This window comes from Gymnoscopelus braueri (genome assembly GCF_963280865.1).
Source record: "Gymnoscopelus braueri genome assembly, chromosome: 2".
Classification (NCBI taxonomy): Eukaryota; Metazoa; Chordata; class Actinopteri; order Myctophiformes; family Myctophidae; genus Gymnoscopelus; species Gymnoscopelus braueri.
In genome coordinates, this window is record NC_137604.1 from 27804127 (window position 1) to 27824384 (window position 20258).

The window sequence follows — 20258 nt, forward strand, 5'->3', positions numbered from 1 at the left end:
TGGTACTTACATTTTTGTTGAAACATTTTCACACATTACATTTGGCCATTATGAACAAAAGACAATGTATTGGACTGTAAATACAGTATAATAATGCAGTGGAAAAAAAGGCTGATTATTTTGTTTTGTTCTGTTCACAGCACAGACGAACTTTGGCTACAATGTGCACAATAGACAAATAGCTTACAATTGTTGAAATGCAATGCATTTTTACTGTATGTGACTTTGTTATGGTCCAAAGGTACAGTATACAGGAGATGCAGTTGGCACTAAGTATTATTTTCAAATATGGCCCCCTTTGAAAAACGTTTGGACAGACTGTGAAGTCTTCAACATGGTAGCCAATACAGAATATAGTATTAGAGAACAGATTTGGGGTTTTAACAGCTGAATAAATTAAGAACTTCTTGTAGAATGCTTAAATATGCTCAGTATAGGCTTTAAGTCACATCAACAAGAAGCAAAACATTTAAGCATTCAAATAAGGGACCATTAGCTAATTCTTTTTTTTCCAGGTTTCTGAATTTGAAAAAAGTTAAGTGATAATAATAATCAATATGCATATCTAAAATAGGCCTACAAATAAATAAACTAAATAATATGATGAATAATAACTTCATTTCATGTCATTATTTAATAGTAATAAAGATCATCATTATTATTATTATTATTATTATAATCAATTATCAATTAGTAGTAGATTCTATGCTATTTACAATTGAAATCATAATCTCGTAACTGCACTACAAGTCCCACAATCCTTAGCATGGTCGTCTTTGTACATGTTTTGCACTGCTGCCGCTGTTTTGTAGATTTATAAATAATGTAGCTGGAGTCGACCCGCTCTGTAGAGCTCCACGGGAAATCCACATGATTTCTCGATCCGTTTAAATGGGATTGCTGCGCATGACGCCAACCTTGGCTTAAAGGAGACGCAACAAAGCACACAAAATGGCTGTGCTCTAGGCCCGTGCGAATAAGTAGGCTTACTATAGCTTTAAGAACGCAAAAATAGTGTCTGCTTCTTTAAAATTATATTCGTTTATTACTGAATAGATAATTAAGAAAAGTTTTAAATTCATAATCAATCATTTGATGCGTATAATATACGACGAAGCCAACGCGCTCTGTTAAATATGTCACACTGTTGGACAAGGGCCTCTTGCATCCAAAACGTCTTTATATCGGATCTGTTCCATTCTTCTTCCAATTGCATGTAAACCTACTCAAGTGTGCGCGGAATCGAAAGTGCAAAGAAGGGGCGACGGGCGGTGATGGAACCGGACAGTGACCCAACAACCGGGGACGTTAATAAAGGACAGCCCGTGGACAACAAGGCCACGGAAGAGACCGCGGGTAGTAGTACAGCGGTCACGCCGCGAAGGGGCCTGAGGGAGCGGGGAGCGCCGCGTCCGAGGTCCGGTGTCCCCCCCGCCACCGCCACCACAACAACCCCGGACATCAACGGATCTGCGCCGAGCCCACAGGGCTCTGGACGGGTGTTACGGGACCGGTCGACCCGGGCCGTGCCGGCCTGGCTGAAGGACAGCAAGAGTGACGACGAAGACGAGACGGCCGCGGACACGTCAGGCGCGGCCAAGCGGAGGAAAGTTTCTCATTCCAGACGAAAGAGAAGCGTGGAATCCGCAGGCTCAGCGGTACAGGACGATGCGGACGTTGCAGGTGACAGCGTTCAAACTAAAGAGTAAGTTGTTACTGTTGTTGGATCAAGGTAGCGTTACGACTATTTGTTTTTAGATGTAGCGTACACATATAACAAGAAACAAACAAAATAAGCACCAGTTACAAACTTGACACCATAGATATACACTACCTACAAACTCGGTCAGGTTCTGTCAAAAACACGCCTTTCGGTATAGTTCATCCCCTTGCTACATATACATCTGCATCAGATGAAGAGGGTGGGGGAAACTTACCTGGCTGTATACAATTTGTGAGTGTCTTATTTTATGCTGTTTGTGAGCGTCTGCATGCTCTAATCGATATGAAGTGTTAGTGAATAAACATAGTTAGCTAACCTAATCTGGCTGATCGGCATCATCAGCCAGGAATAACTATAATATATTAACCAAACAAATAATATTTTTTTCCCTCCTTTCTTTCTCTTTCCCTGCTGCAGTTCAGGGGATTCCAAGAAACCTGATGCAGATGCTCAAGGTAATCTGCCTCAAATTAAATGAACACATATTTAATAAAACCCAAGTCTTTGTATGTCTTTGATATGTAATGGTCTTTCCCTCTCTGATAAAACTTAAGTATGTATGTAGCTGCCTGTGTGTACACTCACATGTGTCTGTGCACCTTCCAGTACATTTTCTGATGCCAGGTGTTTGATGCCATGATTTCACTGCTCTCTAGGTCCTCTGTCTAGACGCCCCCCACCGCAGACCCGTGCCAAAGCTCCTGGCGCCAGGGCTGCCAGAGGCTCTGCCAAGCCTGTGTGTAAGAGTGAACCGGGCACAGAGAATCCAGCTGGTGAGCAACCTGCTAGGAATGAAATATCATGGTTTAGTATCTGGACCGCTAGTCACAACGCATCACAGTGTAAAGCTTAGTTTATACTTTGTGGCACAACGGTGCTGCACGCCCAAAATAGCCAATTTACAAGCTCACAATGCGTGGCACATTGTGAACTTGTAGGACACATTCATTAAAAGATTTGAATCACTGGTTTCTTTCAACATTGGTCCGAAAAAACATCTATCAGGAGACCACAAGGGGAGGTAAATGCAAATTCCCATAGAAAGGTGTCATTCACTGCCGCCCTTTTTCCTTTTTCTCCTTTGTACATAGTGGTTTGTTTTTGTTGATGACATGTAGTATTGTAATTTTTTTATGCTATGTTGATTAATTGAATACATAGGACCACAATAGAAACAAGTGCCCAGTGCTAGTTCTGTGTTATGCTTTTAGCTTTAATGTCTGACTGTACCACATCATACTGTTTACATTTCGGACTATTCAATCAATAGTATTCAATCAATCAATCAATCAATCTGCTCTTTTCGGTGCGAGGCATGTCATACAACAGAGAATAAATTAAGCACAAGAGGACGTTTCACACAGAGTATTTATCTCCTAGTGAACTCATTCATTCTATAAAGTCCAGTTATCTTACTTTGGGTAAGGTGGTAGGGCTGTCACTATTAAAAATGGAAGTTGATGATTAATTATCACTCAAATAATTGCGATTAACAATTTAATTGTGTTTCTATAAAAATTACATTTCTGTTTGGCTTTTAGCTTTCGGAAACAATAGTTGCACAGGGCAGATATGACAAATAACACATTATTTTATACTTATACTTAAAAATAAACATTAATAGTGGAAATAGCAGATCTATAAGCTCAAAACGCATCGCGATGAGCTTATAGATCTGCTATTTCCACTATTTATTTATTAAAAAATATATATATGACATTATTTAATGGAATTTATTATGACAATTATGCAAAAATAATTGCGATTATATAAAATAATTGCGATTAGACAATTATGTAATAATTGTGACAGGCCTAGGAAGGTGGTCACCTAGGGCTGTAGCCTAAGCATGTTAATAGTCCTGTGAGTTTATAGCAGGGATTAAATTCCAACCTGACATAACCTCATGAACACACTGGCATGAACTTCATGCATTACCATGCCAGCCCAGTACAGTACCATACTGTATGTAGAGTTATTTTGTCTTGCTGGTGCTCATGATATCTCTCTCTCTCTCTCTGTCATACAGCAGGGGAGGCAGAGGTGAAAGAAAAGGAGACAAATACTGATGCAGTGTGAGTAAACCGTATATTCTCATATGGTAAATTGGTTAATTTAGACATTTAAATTGACTAAATTTGTTTTTGATGCTGTTGAATGGCAACATTACATGCGTGCGCATGTGTGTGTGCACACACACACACACACACACACACACACACACACACACACACACACACACACACACACACACACACACACACACACACACACGCACACAGAAGCGGTGGCTCCAGGCTCCAGTTATATTACAGATCATTGGTTCCCAAATTGGGGGTTCTTGGGGTTGATTGTCCATTGACCCAGAGAGTGAAAGTGAGTGAGTGTGGGAGGCGGACAGGCACAGATTGTGATACGTTTCGTTTACCTCTGTCCTACTTCCTTTACAGTGAGAAGAAAGAGGAAGGTGAGGATGCTGATGTTTCAGGCATGAATATTGAAGATCCTCCATTTCAGGATGTGACCAGTGACCTAGACTACCAAGTACTGCAGACACAAAGGTACCCCAAACTTAAACCTTATAATTGCAACTGGTGCAAACTGTGTAAGGAGAGAGCATTCGGTACAGCACTGATTCCTATTGATTTTCTTTCTTCAGTGGTGCAGAGGAAGTAGAGGGACTCAGCAGTGATGAAGAGGATGTTCCTTTCAAAGATGATCTGAATGACCAGAGCTATGACCCCAAGGCTGAAAGGTTGTTTGCATCACGCACACGCACGCACGCATAGTTCAAAGTTTGCGGATGGAAATATCTGCTGTCATCTCCATAGGGGTGTTTTAAGTGTGATTCTTGTCCAGTCCCTGAAGTTCCCTCTCTCTTTTCTGCGTTTCTCAGAGACATCCCCAAAGTGAAGCGAAGGGCCCCTCCTAGACCGAAGGAGAGGAAGGAGAAAGCACCCACTAAAGAGAAAGAAAGAGAGGTTTCGGAAATAAAGATAGAGGGTTCTGAGAACACAGAGTCTGTGGAGGAGGAGGTGGTGAAGCTGGAGGAAGATATGGGTGAGGACCCGGATGGACCCAGAAAGTAAGTTACAGTGTTTTGATTGTCCATCGTTCTCCTGATCACATACTGTCTACTTCACTGAATTGACTTTGTTCTTTTCCCAGAAGGGGCAGGAGAAGGAAAGACGACAAAACGCCACGGCTTCCAAAGAGAAGGTTAGACGAGGGCTCCACTGGCCTTTAGCTTAGATATTCTTCCTTACTTCCTCTCTTTAGCTCCTCCTTTGTGGATTTTATCCATGAGTAATTTAATGGATAAATTAGTTGTATTCATTTTAATTGTGGTGTTTAACAAATGCATTAACAAATATATATATTTGTATGTCCTGCCCCCACACACAGAAAGAAACCCCCAGTTCAGTATGTGCGTTGTGAAATGGAAGGGTGTGGCACAGTTCTGGCTCATCCTCGATACCTACAGGTTTGTCACAGCAAGCACAAAATCCCAGTGGGAATGCCTTATGAGTGGGCCCATCATGCCAGTTCATAACAGAGTTCAATTCAGTAATATAAAATGCATTAGATGAGAATTCATCCAAACCATTGTGTAAATGTGTTAACGTTCTTGTTGCATCCTATTTCCTCTCCACCCAGCATCATATAAAGTACCAGCACCTACTGAAAAAGAAGTATGTATGTCCTCACCCCTCATGTGGAAGGCTGTTCCGACTACAGAAGCAGCTGTTGCGTCATGCTAAGCATCACACAGGTATGCATGCCTACATATACACACAAATGAGCAGGAGTCAGGAGGATACATTTTTCAATATACATTTAAATACAATTGTGTTTTTGTGATGTTTAGACCAGAGGGACTACATCTGTGAGTTCTGTGCTCGTGCATTCAAAAGCTCCCACAACCTGGCTGTGCACCGTATGATCCACACCGGAGAGAAGCCCCTCCAGTGAGTGTCTCTCTGTTTATATATATATATATATATATATATATATATATTTTTTTTTCAGTCTATCATTCATAATACTTATTTACTCGTCTCATTCTAACTTGCTCCCTTCCTCTCCCATCCCTATCTGATAGGTGTGAGATCTGTGGCTTCACCTGTCGCCAGAAGGCCTCTCTCAATTGGCATATGAAGAAGCACGATGCTGATGCCACATACCAGTTCTCCTGCTCCATTTGTGGCAAAAAGTTTGAGAAGAAGGACTGTGTGGTGGCCCATAAGGCCAAGAGTCACCCAGAGGTACTAATTGCTGAGGCGCTGGCAGCCAACGCTGGTGCCCTCATCACTACCCCTGCCTCCCTTCTGGAATTTCAAGTAAACCCTGTCCAGGCAGAGGTCACCAGCCTGGAGGTGAGTCAATTAGGGCACGCTGGGCACATCACACAGTTGAGCCAGGTGGGGCAAGTTGGGCAGCAGGTGGCACAAGTGGCTCAGTTGTCCCATATGGGTCAGGTTGCCCAACAAGTGAGCCACCAGGTGGTGTTATTGGGTCAAGACCAGAGCCTCCACACCATGCAGGTGCCAGTGACCATTGCACTGTCCCCCATTGACCCCCCTTCTCCTGCTGAAAACCAGCAGCAGACCCACCTCCAGCTCCAGATGCCCCTCCAGTTTGTGCAGGCAGCTCAGCAGTCGCAGCAGCCACAGATCCAGCAATTGACCCTCCATTCTGGGTCAGTGGTGACCCAGCAACAATCACAGCTGCAGCAGCAGCTGCAGCAGCCGCCAATGCCTATGCAGTCATTTTCCTCACAGCAGCAGCAGGCTCAGGGACAAACTCAGATCCTACACATGACGTTCCAGCCCGTCAGCCAGTCCCATATTCAACAAATCCCTATACTAGCACCTCAGCAGCTCCACACCCTGCAGACCACCACCTTATGCCAACCTCAGGATTCATCCTCCAACAATGGGCAAACCTACATTCTAGACACCTCAGTGCTCTCCTCTTCTCCGTCAGCTAATTCCCTTCATCAACAGACGGAAGTGGGAGGGGAGGGGGGTGTGGTCTGGGAGCAGGAAGGGGAAGTTCTGACTGATAGTACAGTGGGCCATGTGCCACAGGTTCTCATATGAGGAAGGAAATGTGTGCAGCTGTGCATAGAGCAAGGCAAAGATAGTAGCCAACTATATTATCTGTGACGCTATATACTGTAATACACTTTGAGACACATAGGATCACCATCATGTTATGTATTATTCACCCATAGTCACTTTTTGGTAGCTTTTTAGATCTATCAGGGAAAGATACGTACGTATGTGTGGGTATTTGTATCTGTAAGTTGTTGCCTTTGTACATAAGGTGAAGTAACGTTAGTCCTATAACTTTTACTGGCCTTTGTGTGTTTATTAATGCTAAAAACAGACCTACTGTAGGAGGATGTGCTATTGCAAAGCCTGTTATGCAGTAACATAGCATTTCTCAATGTAAAGTACAGTACTGAAATGTACGGCTGCATCAGTACCTGAATGGTCACAGAACACCTGGAAAAGTCACTGAATATGAGTAATCAGGTTTTCAATACCTGGGAAAAGTTACGGTAAAATGGGGCATATCTAGAAGTTTTGTTGCAGGATTTTTTTTTTCCTCCGATGAATTTGTCAAGCTTGACTGAAGGGAAAACAATGTAGCAGGTTTTGTGTTTATGGAAGTCCAAAATAGTTGCAGTTAACCAAAAGACAACTTTGGACATTGAAATTAGTTATTCAGCAAGAAAGTTATGTTTTTAATAGATGCTAAGATACTGGCCATAGTATAGCGCTATGAATTATATAAGCAATAGCCATTGGGCAGTGATAAACTTTCAGTGGCAAATATGTCCCTGGCCTGCACCATGTGTCAATACTCCCATGATTTGAGATGTATGTGTGGTAAGAGAAGATTCTGTTAATTTATGAGGTAAATAAATGTCTTTTACATTAACGTGTACAAACAGTGTATTTATTATAACGGGGTAAAAGCCATAATATTTTGTTTTAAGATTTTCACAAAGAGTCATTCAAGACAGGGTGGAAACACATGGAAATGCACAACATTAATCCCTAACCATTTCACATTGTGAACTTTACAGTGTTTTAGCTTTGAGAACAGCCCCTTTTAGGTAGATGCATGGATTAAGGTTCTCAGTCGCCACGACTGATTTCAGTCATTTGGATTCCACAGAAGCCAGCGTGTCTATGGAAGCATGTTGCGCACCACCAAAAATAGCCAATCTACAAGCTCACGACACGTCAAAGCGTGACGTATTGTGAGCTTGTAGATCGGTTATTTTCGATTATTAGTCATTTTAAGATTAAAGGGTGTTCCAAGTGGTCAAACTAGCAATAGAATAAAGAGTGTTTGAATTGGTCAAAGTAGCAGAATAGAATACATGTTCAGAAGCATCTTCCATAAAACTCTAATGGTCTTGGATATTTCATAAAAAGCAAAGGTTAAAGCCTCAATCTGTGATTTATTCAACTGGTTGGCTGTATGTAGAACAGCTAGGACATAGGTTTACGATAATACCTAAACATAAATTCTAATAAACAAAACGTTTCAGTCGTGAGATTTCTTTAGCTTTATTCCATGTAGATGTCCTAAAGTGTCTGTACTCTCTCCTAACTTTTAGGACAGATGATGACGTTCTCTGTCCCTTTGCATAGCAAACTGCTTCATGGCTCGTTTGGGAGGGATTAAGGTGTTACTCAGTCCTACCCTCCTCTTCCTCCCTTGTTGCTCCTCAGTGTCACCCTCACTCTGGGGTTCTCCATCACCAGGCCCATGAATATGGGATTCAAGCATCTCTGACCCTTGTGTGTCAGAGTGTCCATAGATACTGGGAAGGCCTGAGGTCTGGAGGTCGCTATCATGCGCAAACTTGCATTTGATTCCAAACCGGCACCTCCCGTCCTTTCTGTACGCATTGCACATCCTCTTGCCTCCTATCTGGGAGGGCTTGGCCTGGGGTTCTCCATCACCAGGCCCATGAATATGGGATTCAAGCATCTCTGACCCTTGTGTGTCAGAGTGTCCATAGATACTGGGAAGGCCTGAGGTCTGGAGGTCGCTATCATGCGCAAACTTGCATTTGATTCCAAACCGGCACCTCCCGTCCTTTCTGTACGCCACGCACATCCTCTTGCCTCCTATCTGGGAGGGCTTGGCCTGCAGGGTGAGGGGGACGTGTTTCTGTAGGACACTGAGTTTCTCATCAGCTTGAATCTTGAAGGGGTTGGCAAACACACTGCTACCGGCACAAGCGCTCAGCGGAGGAGGGGGGAGTTTGTTGGGACTGGGAAGCAGACCTCTGGGGGTGGGTCGGGACGGCGCGGATGACTTCACCAGCAGCTTCTGTGGTGGTCGTGGTGAAGGTTCTGCCTGTGCTTCTGCAGATTCAGATTCACTCTCTGATTCACTGGAGGCTGAATTGGACTCCAGCAGGAAGTTACGGGTCTTCTTGGCAGCAGTGTCCCCACTGGCCACCGCACTCCCAGTGCTTATGAGAGAAGGAGACAGAGGCAAGAGAGTACATCATTGTAAATGAAATGAAAATAATTCACACTTGCTTTGGCAATGTAAATGAGAGAGGGGGGAGGGAGAGGAGATGAGATGAGAGGGGAGGGCAGTGGACGTTTGAGGATCCAGATTCCAGATAAATTTGGAACAGTCAGTCACTCAACAACAGGCTGTACCCCCTAGTTATAAACCAATAAGTACTCTAGTTTGGTGATTCTCAAACTTTTCAGGCCGAATTTTTGTACTGGGGACCTCCCACCCTGATAAGCATTTGAAATTGTGGGAGTTGCGGCATTACATTTAGTTTGACTCGGTTCCACAGATAAATATTGTGAAAATAGCCGATCTACAAGCTGAAACGTTGTGAGCATGTAGATCGGCTATTTTCATTTTTTTTTGCCTCTTTCTTATATTATTTGACTATTTGGCCAATGTTTAACTAGTTAGTCTAGTTTGTTGATTACTTTTGATGCAGTAATGTTCTTTTTCTTCTTCTTTTTGAGGTATTTAAAGTTCTTCACTGAAGTCACTTCACTGTCATCTGGGGACCCCCCCCCCCCCCACCCCAAAAAAAAGCATGGGGGCCATTGCGGGGATCTCGACCCACAGGTTGAGAACCACTGCGCGGCTAGCTTACAACATTGCATTCAGTTTTCTGTATAACGTTACCCGACTATGTCTTGCTGTAATAAAATATGTTTGCACACTGACCTGGCAGCACCGCCGTGGTGGCCATCATCTCCATCCCCTTCACTCTCTGAGTCAGAGGACAGTCCGTAGCCGACGAGGGAATTCATTTCAATGAAATCGCGTAGCAAAGCTTAATATCGAAATTCACCCCGTTATTATTCCCGTCTCTTGGAGATCAAGTACGCTGAACCACTAAACGTGCTACAATAAGTTGAAAGGTACTGCGAAAATGCAAGCAGACAACTATTATTATAACTTGAGTCGTTGATAAACATTAGCTGCTAGGTTTAGCAGCTGAAAGAAGGGTTGTTTTGATGTACCTACGCCACCTATAGCACCGGCATGGCATTGCAGCTTCAAAAGCACTAATCTTATGCAGACCATAATGTTATTTAAACATTACTTTAATCCAATGTGATTTCTTTATGTTTCGGATTACGTCACCGCCAAATTCCTCATAATTTACAGCTGAATTATCACGTTAGTTAAATGTAAAGGCGAATGTACATGAGATGATCATGTAGGGAATAGGTTAAATATCATGGCTATTTGCAACAAATAAATTAAGTAACCAATCCTGTCCTATCCTGTCCAATGTCTAATAATAACAATAATAATTATTATTATTTTTATTGTTATTAAGACATGGCATGCTTATCGTTGTTGTGTTATTAATATATTATTATTATTATATTATCATTGTTATTTATTTTTGTTGTTGCTGCTGCTAAAATGTTACAATGAAGAGTGTGTGTTCAATAATAAGCGTCTCCATGTCTCTCCCGCGCTTTATTAAACAGATAATCCATTTTCAAATTGGGATACCAATTTTATCCAATCAGGATGGACAACTCAGTCAGCAATACAGATTAAACAAGTGAAATTGGAAGTGACGATGACACAAATAAATGAGCAGACAAAATTGTAACTGGAACACTAGTATAAAGATAAAGCTGATAAATGGGTACTCTCTCCTGATTGGCTGACATTTTGTCACCTACCTGAAAATGTGTTTTCTGTTTATTAAAGAGCTGGAGAGACCCCTGTGACAAACACTCTATAGCAATGATTACTATCAGAATATAGAGCTTTAACGTTTTAATAAAAAGCTTTTGTTTTAACCAAAAAGTATCACTTACCCTACCTTTATGTTTAAATACTGAAGCCTGAGCTCTGGGCAATATAAATTGACCATATCTGTAGAGGGTGCAGTGGAGTAAATACAATAATTTCCGTCTGGCGGAACATTTTATTTTCTGCCCAAAAAGTGTATCATACAGAGAAGGATGGGGTGCCAAGAGGCTTCCCATTCTGGAGAATAGACTTCCAACAATACCAAAACAGCCTTTGTTTCGGTGAATAGCAAAATAGTTTGTTTGTTTGTACTAAAGTTGGAGACTTTGCACGGTAGTGGAATTTTCGTTCTATGAGAATAGCTGCGAGCCTGGCAGAGCGTTAGACAACTCACTAACGCGCTGGACCAGCAGTGGTGGAAAAAGTACTCAAATGTTTTACTTAAGTAAAAGTATCAATACTGCAATGTAGAAGTACTCTGTTACAAGTAAAAGTCCCGAATTCAAAATTTACTTGAGTAAAAGTACAAAAGTATTGGCATCAAAATGTACTTAAAGTACCAAAAGCAAAAGTACAAAATGTTTGAAAATAGCAGATCTACAAGCTCACAACACGTCGCATCACGACGCCTTGTGAGCTTGTAGATCGGCTATTTTCAAATAGCCTATGTATAAAACAGGGCTAAAGTGGTTAATGTATGTTTTATAATGTAATAAGTAACTAAAGTTTTCAAATAATTGTAGTGGAGTAAAAGTACAATGTTTGCCTCTGAGATGTAGTGGAGTAGAAGTAAAAGTGATGGAAATTGGAAATACTCAAGTAAAGTACAAATACCTCAAAATTGTACTTAAGTACAGTACTTGAGTAAATGTACTTAGTTACTTTACACCACTGTGGACCAGACAGAGCTACTGAAGCCAATCAGCTACGGCTACATCCAAGCTTAAGTTACTTTTATCATTACCAGTAAATCAGATAAGCTTCTCATGAATAAATAACAAACTCCTCCCTCCCTCCCTCCGTTACATTCCTGTTGCTTGGCATCAGGTTCCTGGGGAAAAGGGCGGGGCTGAAGAGACTTACCGCACTGTACTGTAACCCAACCAGAACCAAGTAATGAATAGTGAGAACCGGGACTGGTTCCCGTCCTAAAATCTTTTACTAATGAAACTGGCTGACTTTCAGCCAGCGAGGGCAAGGGGAGGGACTGGTCTGGCTGCAGGCTGCCTGAACTAGCTATGGCCAGGAATCTGGTGCTGGGATGACACTGGTAGAGGAGCCAGCCTGTTGCGCGTCCGGTCCCAGTGCTTGAGAGCTGTAGGTAGCGGTAGCCTGTCAGTGTCAGTAGAGTTAGAGCAGAGTTCCATGGCACCGATGATGGCAGCAGAGAGGCGAACAAGAGGCATGATGACCGGCTCGGAGCCCACACGGACCACGGCGGGAAGAGCTGCTGCTATCGCCGAGCAGTTGCACCATGAATGCACCCTTTTGCTGGAACTTTTTGTGAGTCGCTTACATCTTCGATGCATGCACTGTCTGAGTAAAGAGGTCCCAGCATGATTCCAGACTAGAGTCATGAGTTTGAGAGAATTATTTGATGGAAGAAGTAGGCCAAGGTTAAATGGAAAATTATTGTGTGTGAGTGTGTGTGTGTGTGTGTGTGTGTGTGTGTGTGTGTGTGTGTGTGTGTGTGTGTGTGAGAGTGTGTGTGTGTGTGTGTGTGTGTGTGTGTGTGTGTGTGTGTGTGTGTGTGTGTGTGTGGTTGTGTGTGTGTGTGTTTGTAAAACAGAGACAGACATGTGGGAGAGGGAAAGAGCAAGAGATGTGTGTTAAAAAGAGATAAGAGGATGAGAAAATGTGTGTGTGTGTGTGTGTGTGTGTGTGTGTGTGTGTGTGTGTGTGTGTGTGTGTGTGTGTGTGTGTGTGTGTGTGTGAGAGAGAGAGAGAGAGAGAGAGAGAGAGAGAGAGAGAGTGTGTGTGTGTGTGTGTGTGTGTGTGTGTGTGTGTGTGTGTGTGTGTGTGTGTGTGTGTGTGTGTGTGTGTATGTATGATTTTGTCTGGTACACAACAGGGGGTAGGAACTAGGAAGGAATGTAGACTGCGGGTGGTGGGAGGTGGTGGGGTACCCAAAACGAATGACAGAGGTGGGCGTTTTTTCTGGCGTGGGTACATCAGAGCCTGGTCACGTAGCCCTCATATGTTTTCATGAGCCTGCGTCTCTTTGACTATAGGTGTGAGTGCTGTTGGTTATTAAAATGTCCTGGTTTGCTTCCAGTTTACCGCCTCATCCTTTCCTCTTTTCATCCAGCTTGCTGGGAGCAAGGGAGCGGTCTGGAATATGCAACTCAAAGGATGTGACTGTTTCTCTTCTTTACCTTAATATGCCCTCTTAATAGCCACACAAAACTTTGCATCAGGGCGAACATTCAGAAACAATTGCAGATCGCAGATAGCACGTTGTTTTTCATAACCATTAATCATAACCCGTTAATGGGTAATTAACCATTAATTTTGTTACTATTAATCAGTTACACATTTCTTAATGGTTATCGGTTCATGGTTAACAGTTAACCATGAACCTTTTAGTGCGGTACAATATGGACCCCCTGAGTGTCTGGAATAAAGTTTGAATTGAAATTGAATTGAATGTATTCCCGTAGGATTCTTTTGCTAAAATGACTGTCAGGTTAAACATTTCAGACCCCTCCCTCACTTTCTGGGCGGGTCACTTCAGTTGTGACCCCCAAAACTATTCTTGCATCTATTTCTACATTTTGCGAACCATTTTTTATAATATTAGAAACTTTGTGTATGCTTTTAAGTATACTGGGTTTATTATCTCCGGTAGGCTGGACGGCCGAAGGCCGAAGACTATGTTTTCTCCCCCAAAGTTTGCGGGCCCTGTAGGCAACCCGACCTACCGGAGAGCTTTTTGGAAGCCTTTGAGGGACTGATGACCAGTAAGATGAGGTGTGGTAATGATTAACAACCAATAAATAATGAACATATTAGATAATATATTATACACATAGATAGAGCTCTTCACGGATTCAAAATGACAAAAAAGAATCCGGAAAAAAATAAAAAAGAAAGACACACCCTGACAGCATCCATTATTTTATGGACCCGAAGATTCCACGGATGTATAGTATGATGCGCTTTGTGCGTACGCTCTCAGCTCTCACTTGACTGGGAACAACTTTGTTCCCAACTTCCCCCATATATAGCGTTGATGCGCTTTGTGCGTACGCTCTCAGCTCTCACTTGGCTGGGAACAACTTTGTTCCCAACTTCCCCCATATATAGCGCTGTAGTAATCTGAAACCCGGGTCAGTCAGTCTATCATTGCAGCACTTAATTCTAGCAGCTTATTTCACACCCACAGCCAGCATACACAGATCAACGATTTGTTGTGTATAAACTTGTCTGGCACCTACTTGATCGGGTTCAGAGAGCAACTGTACGTAGCCAGTAACAGAACGGTCATTGTGGCGAGAGGCAAGCATGCAGCTAGCCTAATGCACAACAACGATTGCGCAACACAATTGGAAAAGGTAGGGTAGACCAGCGCCGGTCGGGGAAAATAAATAGACCAGTCAATCACAATAGTGTACCCCCAATAGTGGGGGGACATTCAGGCCCTTCTGACCCTTCCGGTGTCTATGGAAGCTGAGGAAAGACCCCAACCGAAAGTCAGAAAAGGATTCTTCTGGCTGCTTTAAAAGTGTAATAAATCAACTCAGAATGTTTTAAAACTTACAAAACACTTACTCTGACATTAACTGGCTAGGGTACTGTTCTGGGAGGTCTCAAAATAGATGACCCCCCAGAAAGAGTTTGTGGGTCTGAAAATCCCCATCAATTTCTGATAGTTTGGACCCTATGGATTAGAACCAAGACAATTTTAGCACAAAAATCCTATGGGAGCAGGTTTTTTTTACGCCTCGTTTTTATTTTTATTTTGTTTGTTGTCTCATTCTTGTGGCCCCGTCTTCAAGTAATTTTTTACAATTGTGGCCTTCTGCCGTATCTCGTTGAATACCCCTGTTTTTGATTGATTGATTGATTGATTGAATACTTTATTAAGTTTGATAACAGTAGTGTACATGTAGTACTGTCAAAAGTTATATATATTCACTGTATATATGGTATATAGGGTTAAGTTACTAAGAAAACAGTTTAACATTACCCAGTGCTCCAGCAGAAAGATAACATGCATTGTCAGTTTGTCGCACAATACTTCTGTATGGCATAGTGCTTGCACACAGCCTGCACAGCATTCCAGCAGCCAATACGGCCTCAGCCTACGGTCTAAGTTATTGAGTACATTCCATTGCACATACCATGGAATCAAGTAATATTTGTTTCTTTGGGAGTCAATCAGATGTAAATGTACCGTATGTATAATGGTGTTTCATTCAGCCCTTCCTGGGAAAAGCTGAGAGTCCTTTACTCCTTTGAAACAGCATTTAGGTTTTGACAGTAAAGACTCCAGTCCCTAGTGGAACCTATTTCAAATTAAAGGGATAGTTCACCCCAATTATTTTTTTCTATCGATTAGTCACCTTTTGCAGACTTGAATTCATGGATATTTTTCATTGCATTCCTAAGCCAATAATTTTAATGACCGGCAGCGGTTCCGGTAGGAGACACAAAGAGTGTCCTTTGTATCTCCTACCGGAACCGCTGCCTACCGGTCCGCTGGTCATCACATTTCTGGCTTAGGAATGCGACAAAAACAAAAAAGTATCCATGGGGTGACTAATTGATAGAAAAAATGATTTACTTTGGGTGAACTATCCCTTTAATTACTTTCTGGCAGAGTGTATCTTCTTTAGGCGAGGTTAGTTTTGAATCATTTGTAAATGGTTTTCTGAGATTACCACATCATCATAACTCATGATGATATATGAGAAGAATGAAAATAGTCTCTGGACACATTACCCACCCCCTGGGTGGTCACAGCTCCTCTGAATCATATTTAATTTGGCTTTCCAGTCTAAACAGTAAACAGCCACTTTCTTGTGGCTCCTCTAAGCACACAGGTCAGATTAGCGCTCTCTGTCACGCTGTCTCTAACTTTCGTATGGGCTTGAACATTAGCACCTTGGTATAACTTCGTAATGAAGCCTCATGTTCTACAGTCCAGGCTCACTCTGTTGTGTGGATTTCAGAGAAGGGAATCTTTATTTACTATATGTCAGATTATCAGTTTAATGTGGACTATGAATTACAGAATAACTTTTATTTGACTCATCATTGTACATATACTCAAAATAAGTATGTCCTATATACTGTGTATATACTATATATATACATTTATAAATAGTGATAGGTGTATATTAATTCATATATTAACTGTACATTTATATTTATTGATCGACTGTACATAGTGTCAATTCAATCACTTATTCAGAGATCCAGTGCAGCTATCTGGGCCAGCACCTCAGCATTATATTATCTTTATTTTTGTTCTTATTTATCCTGGTTTGGTTCTTGTACCTGTAGCATTCCTGTGTTTCATTCTCACTGCTGTGATGTGACACCTGAAGTTCCCTCCGGGGATCAATAATGGTTCATCTTCTTATCTTATGTGCCATTATGCAATGTGAAGTACACTTACAGTTCACAGAACATGTAGTTCAAGGATTTTCTATATGGAATGCCTCTATATTATGTAAAATTTAGATTAGTTTTCGATTGCAAGTATACAGATAGACCGTGTGTGTGTGAATCTCTTAGTTTATGTAGATTTATGGCCAAATTGAAACTTAGAATACCTTATTTTAGCATCTGCCAGGATTTTAATTAATTCGCTCATTCATCCAACTTTGTTAAACTACTGAAAAACTCTTGTTCAGTGACATAAAAAAACAAAAAACAAAACCTCAGACAGCAATTCTGTTGATCTGTTCTTATCAAAGACATGGTACGCATTTTTCTATGCAGAGGCAGACTGAAGGAACATGAGTAACATAAGTAAGTCCACTTTTATTTGCCAAAGGTGCATGGCTCATGGTATCTAAATATAAGGTCTAATTATGTCATCATCCTAGTAAATGAGTAAATGTTCCTTGTTATATTTTTCTAGTCTCTGCCCCCAACTATGTACCCCACTTTTCACATTCTCCCCCACTTTCCTTTCTCCGTCGCAGCATCCAAGACTCTCACCTGCACTCCTCGTTTTTTCATCCCCCTTCTGTGTGCTCTCTCTCTCTCTCCATCCTCCTGAAGAGAAAGAAGGAGAGCCTCCCTCCAGATCTCACCGTGGCCGATGATCGCCTGGTGTCCGTACCGCCTCCATCCTCCCAACTGGACACCAGAGACAAACTGTGGCGTCTCTACTCTGCCCTGCTTCAGTGTCGCAGCTTGCTAGACAGAGCCATCAGCAGGGAGGAAGCTGAGCTGGCCGGCGGGGAGAAAGGAGAGTACGAGGGCCAGAGGAAGACCGTGAAGGAGAGATTAACCCTGCTGTTGTCCAGCACCGGAGAACTCCTGAAGGCTGCAGATGGAACTGCTGCGTTAACTCCGGATACAGGGGGCATAGAGGTAGGAGCTACAGCGATGTTGTTAATGTTAATGGGGTCATGAAGAGTAGGATATAAAGACTTCATCGGCTGTCTCTTCTCTTCTCTTCTCTTCTCTTCTCTTCTCTTCTCTTCTCTTCCCTTCTCTTCTCTTCTCTTCTCTTCTCTTCTCTTCTCTTCTCTTCTCTTCTCTTCTCTTCTCTTCTCTTCTCTTCTCTTCTCTTCTCTTCTCTTCTCTTCTCTTCTCTTCTCTTCTCTTCTCTTCTCTTCTCTTCTCTTCTCTTCTCTCCCTCTATTTCCCCTCTCCCTGTATCCCCTTCGTGTCAGCAGATCGACGGTCCTACTGTTCTGTTCGAGGTCAAGCTGTGGATCTACCGGATCTTCAAAGAGTTGGACTACTGGACCAAGACAACCATGACTACCTTACAGGCCCTGCCCTCAGTCACAGCCAAAGAACAAGGGAGAATGAGCAGGAGCAGGAGGAGGAGAAGCACCCGAAGATGAGATGAGAAGTGAGAAACAAGCATGGGTGATGAAATATAATGAAAGAGAGACAAGCTTAGGGAGTGGGGAATAAAGGTTAAGGAATAAGAGTGATAAAGAGACTGCTATGGAGAGGAGGAAAAAAATAGTTATAATAGCCACTGAGGGGAGAACATTCTAAATGAGACAGGGAGATGAGTCTGTTGGATAATTTTAGCTACTGTATGTGGGGCTTCACAGTAGGGAGACTTGAAAGAGTGAGAGACAGTAACTACATCTGAAAATTAATATCAATCTTGGTCTGAGCATTTTCTTTTCAATCAGAGATATATGTTACACAGCTTTACTTGCTGCTAATAGAATATATGAAAATAAACTCTATAGTCTACGTTACATTAGACATTACATTATACTTATATTATAACTTGAAATGACTGTAAGAGTCCTTTACTTAGTCCATTAATTTACATGAGCCCATTTACTTGTTTTCTTTTTCTTTCTTTTTTTTACATTTATGTGAATGCAGGTATGTGAATGCAGGTATGTAGTATGATGAAATATTGGATCATACTTTGGTGGTGTTGCTTTCTTTACTTATTTCTTCTCTCGATTTGGTTTTGAACAAATAAGAAAAATACTATTTATTAAATTAGTAATATGTAGTTGTTGTTTTAGGAAAAATTTCACTTTATATCAACATTCGCCCTGATGTAGCTTCTTTTGCTGCTTGTGCATGCCTTGCCCTATGTCAGGTACACTACTGATCCACTGCAACTCACAAAGCCTTCAGCAGGAGACACATTCATTTGATTAATTTTGTAGCCATCTAATACATGTCACAAGCTAGCTGTGATAAAAGGACAGTCCTGAATACCATGGCTGTTTCTCATTCAATAAAGATTGGCCTCTTTGTTTATTGATGCTGTACAAAGTCAGTGTAATAGTGCCCTCTAGTGTTCGCAGTGTGCTGTTACTTATTCAGATTATAGAAATCAGTTGATATTCCAATTTCCAATCCTTCCTTCTCTGTTCCCTCTCTTTTTACTTCCATCAGCTGATTGGTCAACACCGACTTTGGATCCCCTTCATTAATTCCAGTTATTGTAATTATGAAAATGATCTTAGAGTGGAAATATGGCCGATCTTTCTTTAAATAAATGAGTTCATCTTTTATGTTCACCATATTTTGGCCACTATTACAGGAATGAGTGCATAGTTGATACTATTTGCACATGTAGATCTAACTAATGAAAAGACAAAACCAATCCATTTTGATTTGTTCACATCTGTACTTTATTTTATTTATTTATTCCTTTCCAAAGATATTGGGCTAGTTTCAGTGAAGAGGATGTGGATTGAACATTGGACCTATGAGGCAATTGGATATTTATAGAGGTTCGAATTGCTTTATATTAAAGCCTGCAGTTGTGCTACACATAACATGTATCAGTTTCAGATCAAAGTGCCTCAGGCGGCCAATTTTAGACTATGATAACTCTTCTTTGGTTTCCTACAGATCAGCAGAGGAACTATAATCTAAGAACATTCCTGGTCAATTTAATTGATTGATTTATTGTTTTCTGACATTTCTTGTCATACTTTTGTAATAACTATTCTGTGTATGTCTTCCATGAGATGTGATTGTAGTCTTGTAACCCTGATTACCTTCCCTTATGACCTCTGGTGTAGAAAGTGCTGGTGGTAGACTATTGGCTCTAACCACAAACTAAGGATCAGGTTACTATTGCATCTGTCTATGAGTAGCAATCTGGAGAAACTCCCTGCATCATTTAGGCAATGACAATAGTAGAGATAGAGTTCTATAACAATAACATGGCCTATCTTTCCCCTGTGTTAAAAATCTGTAATTGTGATGTATATTTCACTCCGAATTGTTTCAATGCTTCTGCTACTGTCTCTGAAGTTTATAGTAGTACTAAACACTTGTCAAGAACTAGACTTTCTTAATGTAGGAGAGGGTTTTACGATCCCCCTAAATAATGATGCACAATTTTCGTATTCAACCCGAATCGTTTCAACATTCTATATTTTTTGTATAGCCCACACGTTTCAAAGGGCTCCACACATCAACAGTATAATATCACACAGCAAAAACACAAGACTAAAATTTAAGTATAAAATTAATAAAACTATAACAAAAAATAAATATACCATTAGAGAGTAAGCAACGGAACTTACATTGATAAAATAGACGCAAACATCTATACGCTACATAA

At 41.5% G+C, this 20258-nt stretch overlaps 3 protein-coding genes across 5 annotated transcripts in view; 2 read left to right on the forward strand and 1 right to left on the reverse strand.

Moving 5' to 3' along the window:
* The first annotated feature begins 786 nt into the window (after window positions 1-786).
* zfp91 (ZFP91 zinc finger protein, atypical E3 ubiquitin ligase) lies at window positions 787-7672 on the forward strand. Of its 2 annotated transcripts, XM_080448262.1 has the most exons (13): window positions 787-1705; window positions 2141-2178; window positions 2380-2496; window positions 2703-2744; window positions 3753-3798; window positions 4174-4284; window positions 4383-4478; window positions 4620-4808; window positions 4892-4942; window positions 5129-5207; window positions 5381-5495; window positions 5592-5691; window positions 5826-7672. In XM_080448262.1, the coding sequence occupies exons 1-13, from the start codon at window positions 1275-1277 to the stop codon at window positions 6823-6825; spliced, it is 2415 nt and encodes an 804-aa protein (XP_080304388.1). In that variant the 5' UTR covers window positions 787-1274; the 3' UTR covers window positions 6826-7672. The 2 variants fall into 2 exon arrangements, with proteins under 2 accessions (XP_080304388.1, XP_080304389.1); XM_080448263.1 differs by lacking the exon at window positions 2703-2744 and having other exon boundaries at window positions 788-1705.
* A 35-nt stretch (window positions 7673-7707) lies between these two features.
* LOC308099538 (uncharacterized protein) lies at window positions 7708-10246 on the reverse strand. Its single transcript, XM_080448276.1, has 2 exons — window positions 9959-10246; window positions 7708-9227 (listed from the first exon to the last, which is right to left on the reverse strand). The coding sequence occupies exons 1-2, from the start codon at window positions 10042-10044 to the stop codon at window positions 8357-8359; spliced, it is 957 nt and encodes a 318-aa protein (XP_080304402.1). The 5' UTR covers window positions 10045-10246; the 3' UTR covers window positions 7708-8356.
* Window positions 10247-12120: 1874 nt separating this feature from the next.
* Window positions 12121-20258, forward strand: part of cntf (ciliary neurotrophic factor) — a 9823-nt gene continuing 1685 nt past the window's right edge. The window contains exons 1-3 of one of the 2 annotated variants that reach the window (XM_080446211.1): window positions 12121-12514; window positions 17246-17560; window positions 17866-20258. The exon at window positions 17866-20258 is cut by the window's right edge and continues 1685 nt beyond it. In XM_080446211.1, the coding sequence (XP_080302337.1) occupies window positions 12377-12514; window positions 17246-17560; window positions 17866-18042 (630 nt within the window). In that variant the 5' untranslated portion in view covers window positions 12121-12376 and the 3' untranslated portion in view covers window positions 18043-20258. The remainder of the gene's footprint in view (window positions 12515-17245; window positions 17561-17865) is intronic. The other variant, XM_080446212.1, reaches the window with a different exon arrangement.